At 53.4% G+C, this 22,149-nt stretch overlaps 2 protein-coding genes across 2 annotated transcripts in view; both read left to right on the top strand.

The window, feature by feature from the left end:
- Positions 1 to 216: 216 nt before the first annotated feature.
- RPL22 (ribosomal protein L22) lies at positions 217 to 7,528 on the top strand. Its single transcript, XM_069544832.1, has 4 exons — positions 217 to 426; positions 2,160 to 2,264; positions 4,429 to 4,553; positions 7,331 to 7,528. Exons 1-4 carry the CDS (start codon positions 415 to 417, stop codon positions 7,473 to 7,475), a joined length of 387 nt encoding a protein of 128 aa, XP_069400933.1. The 5' UTR covers positions 217 to 414; the 3' UTR covers positions 7,476 to 7,528.
- Positions 7,529 to 12,154: 4,626 nt separating this feature from the next.
- The window catches only part of CHD5 (chromodomain helicase DNA binding protein 5), a 67,620-nt gene continuing 57,625 nt past the window's right edge, over positions 12,155 to 22,149 (top strand). The window contains exon 1 of the mRNA XM_069544845.1: positions 12,155 to 12,591. Coding sequence (XP_069400946.1) covers positions 12,513 to 12,591 — 79 coding nt within the window. The 5' untranslated portion in view covers positions 12,155 to 12,512. The remainder of the gene's footprint in view (positions 12,592 to 22,149) is intronic.

Genomic DNA, 22,149 nt, shown 5'->3' on the forward strand with positions numbered 1-22,149 from the left:
CTCACCTCCCCAAGTTAGTGGGTTCGATTCCCATCCCACTACCTAGTTATTGATGGTTTATTGAATCTCTTTATTCATTTTTTTAAAGACTGTCAAAAGTAGAGCGAACCCCTTTATTTAAAATACTCTTCGGGCTTGTCTAGTCAGGCTCCCCCCTCCGATCCTTCGCAGTGGGACAGGCTACTCGGCTTCCTCCCTCCCCCTACAATACTAGGTGGGAGGGGCGTGGGACGATGGGTTTTTGCATTCAGGTAAAAACAATCGCTCCCCGAGAGTACAGAACGGGGCGAGACAGTGGCTACCGAGGGGCGTGGCGGAGAGATTAGTACGGCCTGACCCCTGCGTGCTCTGCGCGCTGCGGCCTCTTTGCGTCTGCGTAGTTCGCTCACCTCCCTTTCTGCCTCCGCTGCCGCCATGGCGCCTGTGGTTAGTATGGCTCCGCGTGAGGCCTCGGCTCTGGGGGAGGCACGTGGGCTTCACCAGCTCGGCCCCTACCTGGCTCTTGGCGGACGGCGCTCAGCATCGTCCTACCGGGGCCTGGCTAGCAGGCCGGCCGGAGTGAGCCAGTGTGGCCGCCGATCCCCGCACGTTGTGGGCGGAGGAGGCCGCGGCCCGAGGCTCGAGGGGGAGATCTGGGGCTTTCGGAAGCCGCCGATCGGGCTTGGGCTCCTGCCTGTGGTCAGCAGGGAGCTGGGGGACTGAGATTGCAGCCTAGGCTGGTCAGCGATCCTTGGAGCCGGCGTAAGGCAGCCGAGGCCTGGGCCCGGTTACCTGGGCGGAGGGAGGGGAAGGAGGGGACCTGCCACTCTCCCGGACTGTGCGCAACCGGAAAGCCTATTCCGGGACTCGGGATCAGTGGCAGGGTCCACGAACGGAGGCCTCGCTGGCCAGATTTCACGAGGAGGCCTGGGTTAGAGGACCCTTTCGCGTCTCCGGAGGAAGTTAGATCTTCAGGGCGCAGCTCTGCAGATCCTTTCTGGTGTCCGGCGAGGGCCCAGTTGGATTCTGTGTCGGCCAGGCAGAGTCTGGGCCGTGTGGCCGCCCTCATGTCACTGGCTGCAGATGGTCTCCTCCCAGGTTACTTGGAGAAAGTTTCCCTACCCTTCTTTGTTGGGACACCTTTATTAACAGTTTGGGCTCATCTCTAGCTTTCTGCCTGGGTGGGCCTTTAATGCTTTTAGGCGTTTGTATGTTTTTGATTTAAAACCATCCTGTGGTGGGTATGGAGCCCATATCCTGCCGGCAGCCCCTTTGATTGTTACTAGGAAGACATGTTAGGAAGGAGTGACTTTTGTCGAAGCCTAAGTGTTTGAAAAATTCATCCAGTTAATACAAGTTTTAGGTGAAGCTCTTTGAGACAGGAAAGGATGTGAAATGTGTTCTTGCAACTACAGGTAAGTATGTTGTCCAGGTGCTTTTTTTTTTTTAATTGGAGTTGGAATTTGTAGAGGGAGAATATTTATATAAGGATCTTTGTGAGAGTGAAGGAGCTGGAACCTTGTAGCTAAACTGGTGGTTTGAAAGTGCACATTCAGAGATTAAATCAGTCAAAAGACCAGAAATTGTCAACAGTCTTGTAATTAGAACCTTTAGGTAAACCCTTGTTCCATTTGGGGTTAGATGGGCTGCTAGGACGTGTGGTTCTGGTCACTGTCCTGAGAAAGTAGATGAGACACGATGAAGGGAAAAAACAGATCAACTGGATTGCCCCTGAGTCGGAAAAGTTAGGGCATGTATTCAATTCAGATTAAAACTGTTTTAGGTATGCAAGGCATTTTCATGCCTGTGCCTTAATCCTGGAAGAAAACAAGTGAGTATTACTTTATTTTGGAAATTTTAGAGTGAATAAAAGGAAATGTTTCTTTTATTGTAGTTCTTAAGCTAACAGACCTTCCATTATTCCCCTGGAAACTAGGGATGCTGGAAAGTGTAAGTGGGAAAAGAGTGCTGTAATGAGTTTCCTCTTCTAGAGGGCATGACCCCAGAGCAGCATCTTGAGTATTATCCATCCTCCATCCTTGGCGCCCTTGCAGGGAACAGAATCCCATGGTTTTTGCATTTGTGTGTACTTTTACAACTCTGGTCTTTCCACTTCTGTTAATTTTTTTTGTTTTTGACTGGTTATGCGTTTATCTCTCTCATTTGTATCCTTTTCTTAGAAAAAGCTTGTGGCGAAGGGGGGCAAAAAAAAGAAGCAAGTCCTAAAATTCACTCTGGACTGTACCCACCCTGTAGAAGATGGAATCATGGATGCCGCCAATTTTGTAAGTTACCCCCCTGATGCCACCCTGGACAGTAGCGAACCCTTTTGGATATTGCTGAGAAGACATACTGGAGCCTGTTTGTTTGCAGGCTCAGGCTGCTCTGCAGTTCTTGCTGTTGGGTTCGACTCTGGATCTCTGTCTGGTTCTGGTTCTAAGCCTTGCTTTCTCAGGGATGTGACGGTGGTGAAGAGTAAAGGAGATGCACTGGAGCAAGTCACTGCCAGAGGGCCTCATTTTCTTCTTCGGTTTCCAAAAAGAGTTTACTTAAAATTTATCAGGTGAACTTCCTTGGATCCAGCATCTCCTCTGCACTTAGGTGTGTTTAGGTGTAAGCTTGGCCCTGACACTGACATTTTGGGCCCAGGGGCTGCCTGTGCCCTGGGCCTGATGCTTGGTTCTGGGGCCTTGGACAGAGGACAGCATCTCCTTGAGCTTTCTGTTGTATTAAGCATCAGAGCTTCAGTATTCGTGTGAAAATATCCTGCTTGCTGATTTGTAGTTGTGGCTTGGTTTTTTACAGACCTTGCTCTGTACTGATATTTTTGCCCTCATGTTGGCCCCATCCCCCAATACTTCTCTATTTCACCCAAATCTAGAAGAATGAACCCAACTGCCGCATTTTGGAATCTGCAACTTGGTTTTGGCATTTTACACTTTTACTCTCCATAGCCAAGCAGAGCTTGGGGGAGTTCAGACATACTGTTGTGCAGAGCCCTGAGTTGATATTTTCTCTTCAGTCTCCAGAGGTCAACTATTGCCAAGATTAATATCATTACAACAAGAATAATTTTCAAATTAAAAAATTAGCAGCTTCGCCTGTGGCCACGACTTACAGAGTGTGGTGTCTGGGTAGCCTGTAGTTGACTGCCCTCTTGTAGATGCCTGCTGTGGCCCTGGCCTGGCCTGCAGGAGGTCCCTCCCTGGCTCCATGTTCCTTCTGTCTTCTCGCTTTTCTCCGGGGCTTCTTGTCCCTCCTAACTTGTAGCTTCTTCCACATTGTGTCTGATGGCCCTGTTCTGTCATTATTCCCTCCACTGTCTCTCAATATGTGTATATGACTGTCTTCCTTTTAGGTGCCTCCTTTGGATAGAAAACAGGAGTTGTTTATGAGTCTTAAGACACGAAAGTCAAGATTTCTGACCTCATCACACCTCCTGTAGACAGTTAACATATTGTATATTGGTGGTTTTTTTTTTTTGGCTGTGTTGTGCAGCATTTGGGATCTTAGTTCCCTGACCAGGGATTGAGTCCATGTTCCCTATAATGGAAGCTCAGAGTCCTAATACCAGCAGGAAAGTCCCCAGATTGGAGTTTTTAAATAGAGGACTGTAGGGATGGGAGCTGAAGGGCCTTCTTGCCATTAAATATCAAGAAAACCATAAAAGTCCTCCTTTTTGGTCCAAGAGGTGAATGACCAGCCCAGGCTTCCTCTGGGATTTTCCTAGAGTCCCATCTCTGGGCTTCTGGGCCAGTGTCCCTCCTGCTGTTCAGTGCTGGTGCACGTGGCCCCTCAGCAGATATGTAATTGCTCTGGTTGCTGTATGTTTTTGTTCTTCTGCTTGGTTGAAGATTTATTTTCTCTGATCACACCGAGGACAGTGCTTTACATGTCTTAGGTTCAGAGGCTGCTTGCCATTTTGGTTGCCTATATCTACAGTTGTAAGTTTGGGCCTAGGTTTCCTGTCTACTCTTTACCCTTGACCCAAGCAAGAGTCAGAGACTGAACATATAACCAGCTATATGCTTAGAGATAGGAGTATAAAAAAGTATTTTGGGACTTTTGGGATGGTCCAGTGATTAGTGCTCTATGCTTCCAATGCAGGGATTGTGGGTTCGATCCCTGGTCAGAGAACTAAGATCCCACATGCCATGTGGCGTGGCCAAAAAATTAAAAATAAGTAGTGGGTGAAAGTGGTTCAGTCATGTCCAGCTTTTTGCGACCCCACGGACTATACAGTCCATGGAATTTTCTAGGCCAGAATACTGGAGTGGGTAGCCTTTCCCTTCTCCAGGGGATCTTCCCAACCCCGGGATTGAACCCAGGTCTCCCGCATTGTAGATGAATTCTTTACCAGAAGAAGAGAAATTAAATCGAAAAGTGTTTTGCTGGTGATGTGAGTGAACTAGTCTCCTCACTAACTGGTCCATTTGATGATTTCTACAGGAGCAGTTTCTTCAGGAGAGGATCAAGGTGAATGGAAAAGCTGGCAACCTGGGTGGCGGTGTTGTAACAATCGAAAGAAGCAAGAGCAAGATTACTGTAACTTCCGAGGTTCCCTTTTCCAAAAGGTATATGGGAAGGAGAGGCGTTACTTGTCCATGTCCTCAGCTAAGGTTCCCACCCACCCTGGCCAGGAAGGTTGCTCCCTGCAGAGTCATTTGCTTTGTGGTTGCCTCTGTTAACTTCTGGAGCAGTGTCCAGTGTGAGGGGTGGTGAATGAACGAATGTTACTGTGGTAGTTAAAAGTATTCACCTCTTGGTAGTTTTCTGCAGTTTAGTTTTCCGCAGCCTAAAGCAGTGGTCCTCAACCTTCTTGGCACCAGGGACAGTTTTCCGGAAGACAGTTTTTCCATGGCGAGGGGAAGGTTCTGGCAGTAATACAAGCCATGGGGAGCTTCGCTGTCTGGCCTGCTGCTCACATCTTGCTCTGTGGCCTGCTTCCTATCAGGCTTCGGACCAGACAAGTCTCACGGCCTGGGGTTTGGGGACCTTTGGGCTAAAGGATTTCCAGCAGTAAAGATGCTCAGACTTGCTTAGACTGTATTCTTAAAAGTGAGCCTTCCTTTGCCTCTAGATCACTTTGAAGAGCTTTCATTTTTATTTTAATTGTTCTTTTTTCTTTTGTTCAGTTGCTAAGTTGTATCCCAGTCTTTTCGACCCTGTGGACTGCAGCAACACTAGGCTTTTTTTTCCTGTAAATGCTACCAGAATTAGATGAGGGATCAGAAGTCTCAGTTTAGACTGAAGCCACCTCATTTAATTCCTGTAGGCCCATTTATTTATTTTTTTTGTCCATACCACGTGGTTGGCAGGATCTTAGTTGCCAGACCACAGAATGAACCCTTAGCCTTGGCAGTGAAAGTGCTGTGTCCTAACCACTGGACCACCAAGGAATTCCCCTTTGCTTATGTTTTTAACTAAATCAATCAGCAAATGGCTGGGTCCCTTTACTATTCATCTGAAACTATCACAACATTGTTAATTGACTATCCTGATACGAAATGTTTTTGGTGTTAAAAAAAAAATTTAAATTAAAGAGAGATGACTTTAAAGCTAAGTGAATTACTCCTTTTTTTCCTGGCTGTGTGACTTGTGGAATCTTAGTCCCTGATCAGAAATTGAACCCAGGCCCCCAGCAGTGGAAGCATGGAGTTCTAACCACTGGCCTGCCAGAGAAGTCCCTGAACTACTCCCCTTCTGCCTGGCTGTATTATTTTATGTGTGCAGAAGGCAGTTAGATGGCATGAGAGACAGGATAACTGAAGGGCTTCCAAGGTGTACTTAACACCTGCCCCACCAGCCTCTGCTGAGCTTGCAGGGAAGAGCCTGCAGTCCTGTGGTCTGTTTCCAAATCTCCTAACCTAGTGTGAGAATGTCTCCTAACACGTGTCACTTCAGTTTCACAGACTTTCTCTCGTTTGCCAAGTAGGGAAGGAAAAGAACCTGATCTGTTAGAACTATGTTTTCTTGAAACATTCAAGGGGCTCCTAATCTAGAACGTTCTTTTGGCCGCACCAAGTGGGATCCAGTTCTTGACCCGGGATCTAGTTCTTGACCAGGGATCAAATGCGTGCCCCCTGCAGTGGAAGCTTGGAGTCTTAACCACTGGGCCATCAGGGACCAGTGGAACATTTCTCGCTTATCTCTGAACCTCTGTGTTTTAACCTAGCTTCCCTCCCGTATTCTATTATAAAAACACTCAAGCCACCTAAACTTTTGAATTAATCCACTTTACCTGGATATAATATAATAGAAATAGTAAATGGAAATAAAAGAATACTTTGTAGGTGAAACGACCAAATTGTTTTATTTTTATATAGGGAAAAGTGGGTAGAATTGAACTGAGATCTTCACATCTTTGTGAAGATTGCTTGGTTGACGTGAGTAACACAGTGGAACAGTGTTTGTTTCCTGGAGGTGTCGGGTTTCTCGGTTTGTTAACACTTGGTCCATCTAAAATGCCAGAGTTTGCCAGTGCATCTCATTTAGTCCTTGTACCAGTCTGAAGAGATGGTGAGTATCTTGAGATCTGTTTTATAGAGGGTGACACTGAGGTCTAGAAAGACTAACTTGCCCAGTGATGGGTTTGCTGAACCTTCTATTCCCTCTTTAGGTTCTGGGAAGATGCCAGAATAGATAAACCCCAGGGCCTCATAAGCAGATGGATGAGAGAGCAGGACTGTGCGCCTTGTTTTCAGCACAAGAGCCTTTGTTGCCTTTAGGTGAATGGTTTCCTGACAGCAGTGTTTGGGGTTGAGGCTTAGCTCACACAGGCTCAGGTGGCCACTGGGCGAGTGGACTAAGGAGGCCAGGTGCTTAAGTGTACAGCTCGAGTCAGGGCAGTTGCGGGGGAGGGGGTTGGGAGATGGGCATCTCAAAGTGGGAGTGAGAATGTGACGGCCCTGAGCTGCGTTTCCAGGAACCAGCAACCTCAAAAGGAGGTTTTAGTCAATGAGGCGCAGTACTTGGAGCTTGTTAGGAACCCAGCAGTTTCTCATTTAAAAGATATTAAGATTGTGTGCTTAGCTTCCAAGTGACCACCTTGATCTCTTTCCCCAGTGGTCACTACAAACCATTTTATAGGTGATGGCTCTTGTTTCATGGGCAGTGGTCACATCTTAATCTGTTCTCATTTTTATGGCCAGGTTAATTAGAAATGTGGATGATGTTTCTTCTCATTAGAACAGTGACTGTGTGTATTTCCCAACTGCCATTATTTTAAACCATGGGAAAATACCTTGAACTGTAGTGACTTTGAATGCACAGGTTTCATAAAAGTTACAGTGTTTCAGAATATAAGAAGGTCTTGTGTCTAGTGGAATTCTCAAGTATTCTTTCTCTGCAGGTATTTGAAATATCTTACCAAAAAATACTTGAAGAAGAATAATCTACGAGATTGGTTACGCGTAGTCGCTAACAGCAAAGAAAGTTACGAATTGCGTTACTTCCAGATTAATCAAGATGAAGAAGAGGAGGAAGATGAGGATTAAAACTCAATCTGGAATATTTGTATAAGTTCTTAAATAAAATTTATCAACTGAAATGGTGGTTTTCCTTGTATCTCTGCAGTGTGGACTGAACAAAATTGGAAATCATAGTAAAAGGGCTTCACTTGGGCTGCCTCTCACTTGTTATTAAACTTTTTTTCTGCTTAAAGATTTCAGTTCTTATGGTAGAAATAGCAAAACAGAGCTAAGGTTCCTTCGAGGGAACTGACTTGTGTGCCACTGAGCAGGTGGAGGAGGGCGTGGGCATTGGGGGTGAGTTAGTTACTATTTTACACAAAAAGGGTGAGTCAGTTCCATTTGGTACCTCTCAAAGACTGAGGAATACAAATGTGGCAACTCCCGATTCACTGTAGGCAGAACCAGGGGCTTGCTTTCGAGGTTCTCTTCTTTTGGGAAAGTGGCAGTGTTGAAAAAATGCAGGGTTCTGGGGCAGTTTTGTGATTCTGTCTTCATTTTGAGATCACAAATTACTCATGGTTGCTTTGTATGCTAACCCTTTTTCTTCCCATGGAAATAAAATGTGGCCCTTCAGTGTTGCCTTGTATTCTGCTTCACCTCAGGAAAGGGTCTGGGGAGTGGCTCTTTTAAAAGTCCCAGGTGTTGGATTAAGGAAAGATCTACACTATAGGAATTTGTAAAATAATTGTTTCTGCAAGTCTTTGCAGCGAACTGTCATTCTGACCCCAGCAGGGGGAGCTGGAGATGAGGCGCAGTGGAGATTCCAGAAGAGGGAGAGGATCTGTGGGATAGAGACATGGGTTGGGATTGGAATTCTTCAATGCCCAGAGCTCTGGAGTCTGCTTGGGGTTGGGTGTGAAGGGGAGGGGCTGGGAGTCAACTCAGGCTGAAGAGAAGTGTCCAGATGCCCAGGGAATAGTTACTTCACGCAGTTCGCCGTTCAGGCCACAGCTAGACTTAATGTCATTCTACAGACTAAATTGAAGGCAGTGTTCCCACGATACCATTCCCACAATGCCTTCTGTTTCCCTGTGTGTAGAGGCTAGAGATCCGAGGTCATTAACAAGATTGTAAAGATGTGACTTGCCGATAGAATCAAGAGGGAGAAGAGGACCTGATACCTTAAGGTGCCCTCCTTAAATCTAAACCATTCTGCAGGAAAGTGGATTGTCTTAAGATGATAAAACAAATTCATGGTTTTCCAGAGCTTGCCTACGGTTCATTTCCACACCTGCAATGCTTACGTTCTTGCTAGTTGCATAGCTAGAAATGTTTAACATTTGGTGCTTCTCGAGTTGAATTTAACATTGAGGTTTTGCAGTTTCATTTGTGGTAAAGTACCATTTTCTTTCTATGCAAATTTCTTGAAGCAGAATTATTTGCATGTTTCTGTTCTAGAGAAAGCAAGGTTTCTTTCAAATTTAACTGAAGCTCTTTGGTACTGTCCCTTACTATGATTATTAATTTTGTTAACAAGGTTGTGACTTGGGTTTGCAAATTGTACTTGTTTGTTGCACTGATGTTCCATTATAGTAACCTTAGTTTCATTGTAAAAAGTTATCCCTGGGCTGAAATTAGTATATAAGCTTTTTCTTTTAAACTATTCCCAGGATTTAAAATTTGTAATAAAATTGAAACTGATTGGGTTTTCTGTGCCTTTTTTAACTCGTATTTTGACTTCTGATCACATACTAAAGTGGCTAACACATGGCTGCTATTATTGTGCAAGGATTTTTTTTTTAAGGACTGCATGTCAATCTGTTTAGCAACAAAAAAATTGGTTGTCCTGCTGTACCAGCAATGACCTTGAACTTCATTAAGTTTGATAAGAACGTATATTTTCTTCCCTCTTTCTTTACCTTACTTTGCTGTGCCTCAGGTTCTGGAGAGTACTATAACCAAACTCTCCATGTAGAATTTCTTCAGACCCAGAGCTAGAGAAATACCTTGGCAAACACATGACTTTTTCTGATGGATGTGATGTGAACTTGAATTACTTGGCACCCATTATACCAGCTGGGCCTGGGCCACATTTTAGACCAATTTGCTTTTGACCTGTCTTGCCTCGTGACTCACCTGCCTGATCAAGGCGCAGGGAAAGATTAGGTCATGGAGAGTTTGAAGCTGAGATTTAAGTTCGTGCAGGTAGTGAAGTAGGAACTTGGTACAGTCTTGTTCTCAGCTGACTCCAACTCTACTTCACCCTTGGCTTGATCAATACCAGCTGTTAACTAAAGGTTTAACTTTGTTTTCCTTTCAAAGGCCCCTGTGGACCACCACCCCCTCCCCACCCCGTGACTCCTTCAGTGGTGAAGGTGTGCTTTTCTGAGTCATGTCATCCTTGCAGCATTTCAGGAGGAGACTTGTGTTAAAACAGATGAGTTCCAGCTAATCAGTGGTGCCTAGCACTGTGGTGTTCAGAAACGTGTCACAGGCATGGAGAAAGTGGGACAGTTTGATCATGTCAAATACTTATTTAAGACAATTGGTCAAAATTAATGGGGCATTTAGACCTCAGCACTTTTAGGGCTCACTTGGTTTCTTGGAAGGTGAGCAGCACTCCCGTAAGTTGATAATGGTCCTCCAGCCACTGATAGGCTCAGGGGAGCCTGGAAACTGGCTTTGGCAGTCTGCTTTTGTCTCCCTTTTGCTGCCTGGCCCGTCTTCTGACTTGCCCCCAGACTTTTCAAGGCTGTACGTAGGGTCCTGTGCTGACCCTTTCCTGTGAGGGGGCACACCCCCAGGAGGTGGGTCCCTGACAAGACAATCAGATTTGGCAGTACCATGGCATTTGCTTGGTAACCTTGGACAGAGCCAGTATAGTCTTTTTTTTTGGTTGCGCTGGATCTTCTTTGCTGTGCAGGTTTTTCTCAAGTAACAGAAAGGGCTGCTCTAGTTATGGTGGAGGATGATGACTGACGAACATCTCAACTCTGATTTGCCAAATTAAGCAGCTAGAACTCTTCTTGGTTGAAAGATATCTGACTTTCTGAACGTCATCTTGGGAACTGGAGCCACAGTTAATGGTTCCTGTGTGGTGAGGGGCTTTCTGGTGATGGGAAATACTGTAGGTCCCAGCTTCTCTACAGTGGGACAGGGGACCTGTGGAGGTGCCCTGACCTAATTCCTCCATCTGGGAAGGGCTGGGGGCAGCTGCTGCTGCAAGGGTGGGCAGTTTAGGGTTTTCTCCTGGATGGTTAATTTTCAGGAAGACAGGAGGTCTGGGAAGAGGAAGGCAGCCTTGCTGGGGAAAATGCAGGCCTGCTGAGGCATCTGTGATTGAGGCTCCCTCAGCTAGGTGCCCAGGAGGTGAAATACAGCTTCAGGAGACCAGGAGGGGCCCTTGCTTTCTTAGCCCGCCTCCTCCCTGCCTGTCCCTTGACCCTGGCAAGGTGCCTGCCCAGGGTGGATTCAACATCTCTCCTAATGTGGTTTAAAAGCAGTTCAGGAGATGGTATTCCCAGCTCCCTGCACTTTGTCCAGCAGGCTGGACAGACCTGTCCTTGCCCAGGAATTAATGAAGAGGAGCTTTGGCTTGAGGCTTACTGGAAATCCATTAGATGGGAAGGGAGAGGATAAATGTGGGACACATCTTTCCAGCCTTGCTTGTGTCATCTATCATCTTCAGGCCACCTCCTCAGGAGGTCTTGCACTGGGGCTCCTCAAAGCCCCAGGAAGGGTGAGCCTGCCTGGTGATGCCAGTGTGGCATGGGTACTGGTGTCTGTCCACCTGGAGGAAGCAGGTGTTCAGCCAAGACCAGAGAGGTGGATGCCAGAGAGGAGACCGTCTCATAGCTGCTTTGGGCTTCCCGAGTCAGATGGTTCCTGTGGGTCCCTGGCGCCACTGGGTCTCCAGTGGGTTCCTCCAGAGATGCCTGGCCCCAGGCAGTGAGGTGAGGGTTCCGGGTTCTTCCAGGATTAGAAAGCTGGCCAGCCTGTCCTTCGCTGAAACTTTTGCGTTCTTAGAGTAGCATTAAGACTCGCTGCAGCCGAGACTGGCAGCGCTTATTTAAAATTCCAGTCTTGCTCCCGAGGGCTTTGGCCTCCATCTTCACCTTTAACAACCGAGGACTGGTGGCGCGGTTCCTTCCCACTCCGCGACAGGTGTCGCTTCTGAGCGGGAGTTTTGGGCACAGAGAACGCGGTTCCACCTCACCCCCGAGGGGCTGGATATATTTAAAGCGGACCGGCCAGGAGGGGCGTTTTGGGAGGGGATACGTGGGCGGTGGGAGCCGGGTGCGGTGGAGTGAGGGAGGAGCCAGCCTGCAGATTTTCCTGGGGGAATCAGACCCGCTGTCTCCAGAGCGGCCTTTCCCCAAGTGCGGAACGCTGTTTCCTTCGAATGTTCTTTGGAAAGGGGGTTATAGAAGCGTGTTTGGTTCGGTGCGAGGCGACCAGGGGCTGGGCGCGTGTGAGCAGTGAGGAAGCTCGCTGCCCGCTGCTCCAAGGACCTTGCCCCTGAGCGCTTGGGGACCCATCCCGGGCGGCCGCGGGTACGCGCGGGCCGGCCCTTCCCTCCACTGGGCCCGGCCCGCCCGAGTCCCAGCTGCCCGCTTGGCCGTCGGGTCCCCAGGCGCGCGGGCGCCTCGACGGCTCCCCCTGCCGGAGTGCCGGGTCCCCCACCCCGCACCAGGAGGCTCCGGACTAGTCCCCCCAACTTGTTCTCTGCTGTTAACTAGTCGCGCTGCCGGAACGATGGGATGGGGTTGCCACAGCAACCAGACTGGACGTCACAATCCGGGCATGTGTGCCTCCCCCCCGCCGTGCCGCCGTGCCGCCGGCTCTGCCGCCGCCACCTCGGCCGGCTGCGGGACTCGGGCTTCGGGGCGCGGTGGGCGGAGCAGCCTGGGCTTTGCGGGGATCTGGGCGAAGGCGGCCGAGAAGAAGGGGGTCGAGACGGGGGGGTGGAGGTTTGGGGGGGTGGGGGGGCAGGCGGCCGCCATCTTCTCGCCGAGGCCGCCTCGCCCGCCGCGCGCGCCCGTCCGGCAGCGCACGGGTTAAGGCTGGCACCGCGCCCGGCGGGAGGGGGGGCGCCCACCTCCCCTCCCCCCCGTGCCGGGCATGCGGGGCCCGCTGGGCACCGAGGAGGAGCTGCCGCGGCTGTTCGCGGACGAGATGGAGAACGAGGACGAGATGTCAGGTGAGCGGGGCGCCGGCTGCGCTCCGGGCCGGGGCGGCGGGGGGCGCGGGGACCGGCTGGGCCCGGGGGCTGGACCTCGCGGGCGGCGCTGGCGGCGCGCGGGAGGGGGCGCCGGGCTGCGGGCTGCGCTCCCGCCCTGCTGGCGCCGCGCGGCCAAGGGCGCGGGGCTGGGCGAGCGCCGGGGTGCGGCGCGCGGGCCGCCAAGGGCGGGTGCTATCGGGGCCACCCTGGCCACGGCGCGGGCGGAGGACCGCCGGGGGCCTGCGCCGGGCGCCCGAAGCGGGGAGGGGGCTCGGAGCCGCGGGGGTCAGCCCGCGTGCCCTTGAAGGGGGCGGGAATCGCGCTCGGCTGCTGGAGCCGCGAACCCCGCGCTCTCGCTCCGCGCCGCGCACCCTTGCCCTCGCGGGGACCGGCGGGCGCTGGCGGGACCAGATACCGGGACCTGGCCTATCTCGGTTCCTGGGTGGGCTGGGTGGGGCCCGGAGCGGGAGGAGGACGGGACGGACTAGGGGACCGGGCGAGCGCCAGGGCAGGGGCGACTTCCCTCCGGGCCCACGAAGGCTCCAGGCTGAGGTGCCCGGGCTCGGACTCCGCTCCCGGTTCCCGGCCGCCGGGTGCCGCGACCGCCGCTCCCCAGCACTTTGCCCGGGCCGCCGGCGTCGTCCTGGCGCGCCCTAGCGCCGGCCGGCGTCTCCAGCCCGCGGTCGCCCGCCTATTGGCGTTCCCAGCCCACCCTGCTTTGGCTCCGGGCCTGACTCCCAGGGCCACCGCCCCAGCCTTTGCCATCCCTCTCCAGAATTCAGTAGAAAACAGGGTTTGTGCGTCAGGGGCAACCTTGCAGGACCATTCCTTACTTAACTGCTCACCGTGTGTTTGGGATGTTCCCCTCACGGCACAGCTGGGCAGGGCCTCACACTGTGGACCGGCCGTCTTCGTTCCCTTCCAGAGGACTCTGTCACATCTCAGCGTCCCCACACCAAGTCACGGCCCTTCTGGCCTCCCAGGAAACTTGTGGGAACTGCGGGAGCCCTCCCTAGCCCTTGAGTGTGATGTTTGGCCCCTGGAGCCCTTTCTCCAGGGGCGAGAGTATTCTGCACATTGGCACCTCAACTCCTGCGTGCAGGAGGTGAGAAGGGGAGGATCCAGGTGGCAGTTCTGTCTCTTCCTAGAGGGGATTCCCATCAGGTGGCCACGCCCACTGGGGGGGGCCTCCTCACCCTTTCCCACTTGTTTGCTTCCTTTAACATGGTGACTGGGGCCTCACCCTGCTCAGATAGTTTGGCCAAGTTTGCAAAGGGCCTGCTGGGGTGAGGGGATTGGGGGTGAGATGGCCCCACATGGGTGGAGATGCTTGGACAAAGTTGACTCTTACATCCTGGGGTCCAGGGAATTAGGCCCATTTCCTGGAAGGGAACACAGAGGCCCAGCACAGGCACTGAAACCCAGGGCTGTTTTTCACCCAGGAAGCTAGCTTAGGGAAAGCTGGTTACTGGCTTCCTCGGGGCATGGCACTCAGGGCGTGGCCCTTTTTGGCACTGATTGATGGGGGCAGTGGACAGCTGAGAGTACCTGAATAGGTTTATTTCCAGGACTTCATCAACCCCCTGATGGGGTCCTCTGTTTCCCTGTCCTATACACTTTGAATCTCTCTGGTTGTGTCAGGGCTCCGAGAGTGGGGAGAGGAGAAGGCCAGGGAAGAGCCCTCAGGCCGATGGGCACCCAGCTCACTCCTTTAGGGCCAGAGGGCTTGGGCCTCAGCCAGAGTCACCTGCCCGCCACCTTGTCTCCCTCCTGCTTGCATCCATTGCTCCAGGCAGGTGTGGGGGGTAGGGTTGGCCCCAGGGTCTCTAGGAAGCCCCTCAAAGCCCTGCCAAACAGAGACTACCCTGCCTTCCACAAGACCAGATGCTTGACACCAGGGAGACACCTTCAGAGCGTGTCCTGAGCCTTTCTGAGCTCCTAGCCCTTCTCTGTGTCCCTGGTCCCAGCCACTGTCCCCTCTACCTGGGGGCTGCCAAGCCTCCTAACCAGTCCTCACTAACCACACTCCACTCAGCAGCCAGGGTCACCTCTGTAAACACAAAGCAGACCCCAGCCCACTGGTGTGAACCGATTGCAAAACCCCTGTTCTACTCCACCCCCATTGTCACTTCCCACTTTCTTGCTCACGTATTAGCCTTCTAGATTCTTCTGGAACTCCCCAGGCTCCATCCTGCTCTGAACATTGACCGTGACCTCTGCCAGACCCAATATTCCCCAGCTCACGACCACATCCTTCCTGCTACTCAGGTCTCCAGCTCCTGGCTGAGTGTAGGCCCACCTCTCTCATTCCCAGGCCCATTTTAATGCTTCATTTTCTTGACAGTATTTCCCTGGAATATTTTCATCAGCTGACTTGTATCAGTGGGCTTCCCCCCTTGAGGTTGACCCTGTGACCACCTACTGGGCCTGGCACTGTGGGTGCTGGAGAGAGGGGCACAGTCTTGGGGTCTGAGGGCTGGGGGGGGGTCCCTGGGTCACCCTGAGCTCTGGATATGATGACAGCCTCAGCCTAGGCCTCGTGTCTCTCCTGGAGAGCTGGCCGCCCAGGCCCCTGTCCTCCGCTGCAGCCTCTCTGCAACCCTCAACCTGAGCTGGTGACCCTGGCCCTCAGGGGTGGGTCCTGCATGTGGCAGTTTGCTGGTGGAGGAGCTGGTGTACTGGGAGCTGTCACTCCAAGTTTTCAATCTGCTGTGGTGGGCTCAGTACTTGTCACATCTGCTTTCCTCACTCCGCCTGTCTCCCACCCTCCTCAGCAGTGTTCTTGCCACCTAGATTTGCCCAGGCCAGCTCTCTGGCTTTGAGGCCAGTGGGTGAGGAGGAGGGAGGAGGGGGGCTTGGAGAAGGAGGAGGGCAGGGTGCCTGCTTCTTGGGCGCGGGGACCCTGGCTGCCAGGTTTCTTGGGGATTCAGAGGGCTGGTCCACGAGAGGGCTCGAGAGAGTCAGTGGCTCTGCCCCTGCTGCTTGTTCACGGCCTGACCCTGGGCAGGACACCTGGTCCCTCTGCCTCAGTGTCCCCAATTGTGGAATGGGACTGTGACACCAGCTACCTCATAGAGGGGTTATTATGAGGACTGGTGAGATGGTGCACGTGGAACATGTAGGTCACAGTGCCCAGCACATGATAGGTGCCCGTAAAGTATGGCTTATAGCACCATCCAAGGGGGGCAGTTGGCCTGCCTTCCCCAAGGAAATGCTTCCGAGACATGCCCCCTCATCTGGTAAGCTGGGGGCAGGGAGCCTGGGCTTGAGGGGCTGGAGGGAGGTAGGCAGGAAGGAGAAGAGGGCTTGGCACTCCAGGCCTTTTCCTCAGAAGTACCCGCCTGGTAGGCCCAACCCTTCCATCCCACACAGTCGGGGGGCTGGATTTCCTAGAGCTGGTGAGCCCAGCTTCTCTCCTGGCCAGGTAGTGGGACCACTCTGGCACTTGACTGGCCTGTGGACCCACAGGACTGGGCCCCATCTAGGCTTCTGTGGGCAGAGGGACCAAGAGGGAGAGAGCACCATGTTTCCCAAAGGTCTATATTTTCTTAACTCATTCCCCCGCCACTGGGGAAATGGTGAGAGCCTGGTCATATTTAATACGTTTTGCTGAGAGGAGGGGGGCACAGTGATCAGCACACTTTGCCCAGTGGGTTGGCCTGTGAGGGACTCCCCTCATTCCCAATTGATCTATTATTTCATCAGTTCATTCAATCACCCACCCCCTTGTTCATCCAACCACCCATGTACGTACCCTCTGAACATCTACCCATCCAACCACAAAACTAACCAACTGACCATATACACCCACTGCCCACTGGCTAGCCATCGTACCCACTCATCATCTATCCATCCATCCAACCCAGTCTCCATCCATCCATTTATCTATTCATCCATCCATCCATCCTCCTGGTGTGCTGCAGTCCATGGGGTCACAAAGAATTGGACATGACTGAGTGACTGAACTGAACTGAATCCATCTATCCATCCATCTATCCACCCATCCATTTATTTATCTGTCCAGTCCATCCATCCATCCATTGGTCCATTCATCTGTTCATCTATCTGTCCATCCATCCACTCACCCACCCAAGACAGATTTCTTGCATGCCTTCTCTGAGCCAAGTACTGAACATACTATATAGTGTCTGACCTTCTGGGGGTTTTGCAGGTCGAACTTGGAGACTTTCTGCCTTTGGCTCTGTCCTTATTCCCCTCTCCCTGTTTGTCTTCTCACTTTGTTCTCTTGTTTGTCCCTTTGTCTGTTTTCTGAGTCTGTCTTCCCTGAGTCTTTGCTCCTCTCTGTCTGGCTGTCCCTCTCTTTCCCTCTTGTGTCCCTGGCCCTCCAGGGCTCTCTCCCCATCCCCTCCCTCCTGCCTCTCTTTCCTCCTCCCTGGCAGTGCTCTGGGCCCTCACCCTCCTCCCTCCTCACTCTTTCTGGGCCCCAGTCCCTTAGGGTAAAAGCCTGCCCTGTTCCCCGCTCCTGCTGCCTGCCTGTGGTGCTCAGGACTGACTCTTTGATGAGACGCCAATGAGGTGATGTCTGGGTTTTGTTAAATGTCATAAATAAATTATTAATCCTCTCCTGGGCAGAAGTACTGCCCCCCCTCCTGCCCCTGCCATTATCTGTGGAGGTCCATGGTGTGGGGGCACTCCAAGGACTGATGGGGATCTTAGTCTTGGTGGCCCCTCCTTGTTCGGCCCTAGAGTAGTCCTGAGAATCCCTGGCCCAGCGATGCCTGAACCCCCAAGTCCTTCAGTTCCTGCCATCCTAACCTCCCTGAGGCCCTGGGCCCCACCTGCCATTGCCAAGCACATCAGTTGCATCTCAGTTTCTAGTTCCTCATCCTGTGAGAAGGGCAGTGCTTGGCCCATTTGTTTTATAATTTTTATTTATTTATTTTTGGCCACATCACTCAGCTTGGAGGATTAGTTGCCCAACCAGGGATCACACCCATGCCTTTGGCAGTGGAAGTGTGGAATCCTAACCACTGGACCACCAGGGAATTCCCAGGACTCGGCCCATTATAAGGATGAAGATATGAGCTCAGGGGAGAAGGGACTGGGGGCCACCCCACCAGGCAGGGGCGGTGGTTTGAAGCCTGTGCTCCCCTGTCCCTCCTCCTGGTCACCAGGTGGTCTTGTTTCCTGCCTGGGGGAACGGAAGGAGCCCCTCTCCCCAGGCTCTGGAGGGGAGGGTGGACGTTGAGCTGGGTCCCCATCACTGACATTTGCTCACTCTTCTGGACCTCTGTGATGGAGCTCTTGATCTGGCTCCTGGCTCCGCCTCCCCAGATCCATCAGCTGCCGGAATCAGATGACCTAACTTCCTTTCACAATCATGTTTTTCTTCTGCTCTGATCACCTTGTGTTTGCTAAGTTGCCTGGGGGGGCTGCCCTCTTTCCCAGGCCCCTCTGGGCTCTGCTGCTACCCCTCCCCAGAGGACGGGGGCAGGGGATGGGCAGAGCATGGGGACTTGGGGTGGACTAGCCCAGACCACCCCCACTCCGAGGGAGCCCAGATGACCTTCCAGACCAGGGGCCAGCCTGAGTCACCTCAGCGTCCCTAGGGCACATCCACGCGTGGCACAGGGGCAATGCTGTTTAAATGCCTGTTAAGTAAGTGCAGGGAAGGGCTGAGTTCTGGGGGGGTCCTACACCTGGAGGGAGGGGCAGGTGTGGGGACCACCAACCAGAGTTCTATCCTGGCTCTGCCACCTGCCGGCTGTGAGACTGAGAAGTGGGCAAGTGATGAGATCCTTGGAGCCTATTTCCTCATCTGCAAATGAGGGTAATACTGTCTCCCTGGGTTGCTGTGTGGAGTAGATGAAGTCCTAGAAACAAACATACGCTACCTGCTTTGAGCCTGGTGCAGGCGGTAGGTAGATCCGCTGTTTATTGTAAGGTGTTTCTCTGGGAAGGGTCCATGCCCCTTGCCTGGGCTGCAGCCTGTTGAGCAGCCTTGGGCTCCCTCAGGGCTAAGCCCATGTGTGCAGGGAGTTGGTGAGGGGCTGGGGCTAAACTCGGGGAAAAGCCACAGAAGGCACCTGTGTTCAGGGTCCCCCGCCTGTCCCCCTGTCTTGTTTCTGAAGCAGCCTCCCCTGCCCCCTCCCCAGGCCTGGGAGACAGAACAGGGCAAATGGGTCCTAATTATAGCCCGTCTGGGATCCATGGAGCCTGGGGCCCTGGAGGGGCAGGTTGGTGCAGGAGGACACTGCCAGGCAGCCTGGAAGGGCTGTGTGGGGCAGCCAGGCGGAGCTGGGAGCTGAGCGGAGCTGGGAGCCGGCAGGATGAGGAGTCCTGAGGCTGCTTCTCCTCGGTGCCCTCACCCCAGGGCCTGCGGGCTCCCATGTTAGCACTGGCTGGATGCCCTGGAGAGGGGATGCAGGGCTGGGCTCTGGGAGGGGCACCAGGGAGGGTTGCTTGGATATGACTCCTCAGGTCTGGTTCTGGAAACTCAGAAGACGGAGGAGGGGGCAGGGCTGGGCGGAAATTATGGGGGTTTGTGGGAGCACTGTCACAGAAGGTCAGCCCTGGGGGTCCTCAGGGCTACCAGAAGCCGTGCGGGAGAAGACAATGCGGGTGGGCAGCATGGGGTCCTCTTCATCGTGTGCCAGTCTGGAACTTTCCCAGAGGAGGGATTTAACCAGGCAGATGGCCCTGGGCTGTGAGGTCTCCTGAAAATGGAGGGAGGGGTCTGTCCAGGGGCAGAGGGCCTGAGGCCTTATCCTCTTAAGGCTCGAGGTGCCCCTACCCAGTTCCCAGGCAGGATGGGGCACCGCCCATGGGCGATCCCCGCTTTCTTCTTGAATCTCCTGCAGCCACCTGCACATCCCCTTGTCTGTGCCTGCTGGCTGGTCAGTCTGTGACTGTGTGCTGGGCTGGCCTCCCCAGTCTGGGGGATTGCCCTGTTGAGGGGATGGGGGATGTGGGGAGGAGGCTGGAGGCAGGAGGGAGAGGCCCCCTCCTGATTGCATCAGCTGAGCCTGTTACATAACTGTGCTGGGCATTGCCAGGGTGCGGGGGTGGCTCTGCCCAGGCGGTCTCTTTGCAGCTCCAGGGGAGGTGGAGGTGGGTGGGGGAGTGGGCAGGCGTGGATGGGCATCGGATCCCCAGCCTGGCTCCCAGCCAGCCTTGTCGTTGTTCCCCAGAGCCCTCCACTCTTGAATGGCTCTGGGAGTGCCCATGCACCTTTCCAACTGGCACGAGAATCCTTGCCCCTCCCACATCAGGGTCCAGGGGACAAGATGGGGTTGGCTCCTGCCTCCTCTGCCCGGCTCCTCTCAAAGCCTGCCCACGTGAATCCCAGCTTTGGGCCCACCCTCACTGCCTGGCCGTTGTGCCAGCCACAGCAGCTGTGCCTTCCACAGGGTCCTTGGCACTGCCCCCCCCTCTGCTGGTCAGGACCCCTGAGCTGGCCTCCTGGGGATGGCCAGCACTCAGCCCACTGTCAGGTCACTCCTTCTTCCGTGGCAGCTCCCTCACCTGCCTGGAGTTGGCTCTCTCCATGTCTGTGTTCACCTGGCAGGATGGGGAGGGACTGGAACTCGGGCGTGCCCTGCCGCCTGCTCCAGTGGACCGACCTCTGCTGTGCAAGATGTGGGGTGGGGGCGGTCAGGCCATAGGCCCCTGGCTACCCTGGAGGAGAACCTGGTGCAGAGTGGTGCCCAGTCAGTGGTGCAGCCCCTACCTTCCCCAGGGAGGGAGTAGAATGAGTGGGAGATGGCCCTCCAGGGCGTAGGGGTGGGAGGGGCATTCACTGGGCCGCCAGAGTCACCAGCGCCCTCTAGCTATATCCAGAGTGTGACGAGGGGTACCTTCCCCCTCCCCACTGGTGACTGTGGGGGTCAGGTGTCTCAGGCCCCTGCCTGTGTGCTAAGTCGCTTCAGTCATGCCCGACTCTTTGTGATTCTCTGGACTGTAGCCACCAGGCTCCTCTGTCCATGGGATTCTCCAGGCAAGAATACTGGAATGGGTTGCCATGCCCTCCTCCAGGGGATCTTCCTGAACCCAGAGATCGAACCCACATCTGTTATGTCTCCTGCATTGTTTTCTTTACCACCAGTGCCACCTGGGAAGCCCCCAGGCCCTGGAGTAGACCCCTGTGGAGGATGGGGGGGATGTTGGAGGTGTCCAAGGTGCAGATGTGTGTCCAAACATCTGTGGGTCTGACGCATTCAGCAGCCAGGATGTTTTGCTCTAAAAGGTGTCCTGGTGGGGCCCTGTTATTTAAACTTGATTCATCGAGGACACTCAGTCCATTTCCCAGAGGAAAGTCCCCTGGGTGGCCCTGGCATGTCTTGCCTTCCTCAGAGTCTCCCAGAATGTCAGTCTCACAGTGGGGTCCCTCTCAGAGGCCAGCCTGAGGCTAAGTGAGACTCCCTGTCCTGTCCCCACCCCCTGGTGCTTCTCTCTGTGCCCCCGCCTGTGCACATGGGCCATGAGGGTGGGGGTGGGGGTCATGGTGTGGGGGACTGGCTTTCTTGAAGCCCCTTTGGTGTGGACCCTTTGGAGGTTCTACTGGCTCATTCTGGAATCTTCCTTCATCCCAGAAGGACAGATATAGCTCTCCTCTAGGTGTTTTTTTTTTTTTAAATAGCATTTTATATACTTAAAAAATTCTTTATTTGGTTGCACTGTATCATAATTGCAGTATGTGGGATCTTGGATCTTTGCTGCAGCATGGGGGAATCTTTGGGTTTCCCAGGTGGCGCTAGTGATAAAGAACTCGCCTGCCAATGCGGGGGACATAAGAGATGAGGGTTTGATCCCTGGGTCAGGAAGATCCCCTGGAAAAGGGCATGGCAACCCACTCCAGTATTCTTTCCTAGAGAAGCCCATGGACAGAGGAGCTTGGTGGGCTACAGTCTATGGGGTCGCAAAGATTTGGACATGACCGATGTGACTTAGCACATGGGATCTTAAGTTGAGGAATGTGAACTCCTAGTTGTGGCATGTGGGATCCAGTTCTCTGACTAGGGGTTGAACCTGGGCCTCCTGCATTGGGAGCTCAAAGTCTTATCCACTGCACCAGCAGGGATGTCTCTGGGTGTTTGTTCTTCCTGTGTTGTCTTGCTGCCATTTGCCCCCAAGAGGACCCTCCCATTCCCCACCCCCACAGAACTCAGGGGTCATACTCTTTATCCCCCTGACGTCCTGGGTGGGGGTTAGACCCCGGCCACAGGCTCCCTTTGGGGGGTGGCGAGAAGCACAGAGATGCCCACGTGACATACTTGTCTGCTCACCTGGACTTTCGGCTGGAGGAAAGTGCTAGGAATTCAGGAAAGGCAGGCGGTTTCTAGAAAACGCACCTCTCTCTGGGGACTGTCACGCTGTCTGGAGCACCCAGTGGAGTGTGTTTGGCTCCCCGCTGTGCGTGTCCGGGTCCACGTGACGGGGATGGGCCTGCGTGGGTGCAGTTGGGGACTAGGCCGGGTGGCGGGGCAGCATGGCCTTCAAGTCCCTATTAAAGGGAGTCCTGGCATCTGCACCGCTGGTCTCTCCTCCAAACTCCCAGGCACTTGCCCCACAGCGCAC

The sequence above is a fragment of the Ovis canadensis genome, chromosome 12 (assembly GCF_042477335.2).
Source record: "Ovis canadensis isolate MfBH-ARS-UI-01 breed Bighorn chromosome 12, ARS-UI_OviCan_v2, whole genome shotgun sequence".
Classification (NCBI taxonomy): domain Eukaryota; kingdom Metazoa; phylum Chordata; class Mammalia; order Artiodactyla; family Bovidae; genus Ovis; species Ovis canadensis.

Excerpts from the sequence above, each read along its gene's own strand:
- RPL22 (XM_069544832.1), top strand. Across the intron at positions 2,265-4,428 it reads TCATGGATGCCGCCAATTTT|GAGCAGTTTCTTCAGGAGAG; the intron begins GTAAGTTACCCC and ends TGATTTCTACAG. Across the intron at positions 4,554-7,330 it reads GAGGTTCCCTTTTCCAAAAG|GTATTTGAAATATCTTACCA; the intron begins GTATATGGGAAG and ends CTTTCTCTGCAG.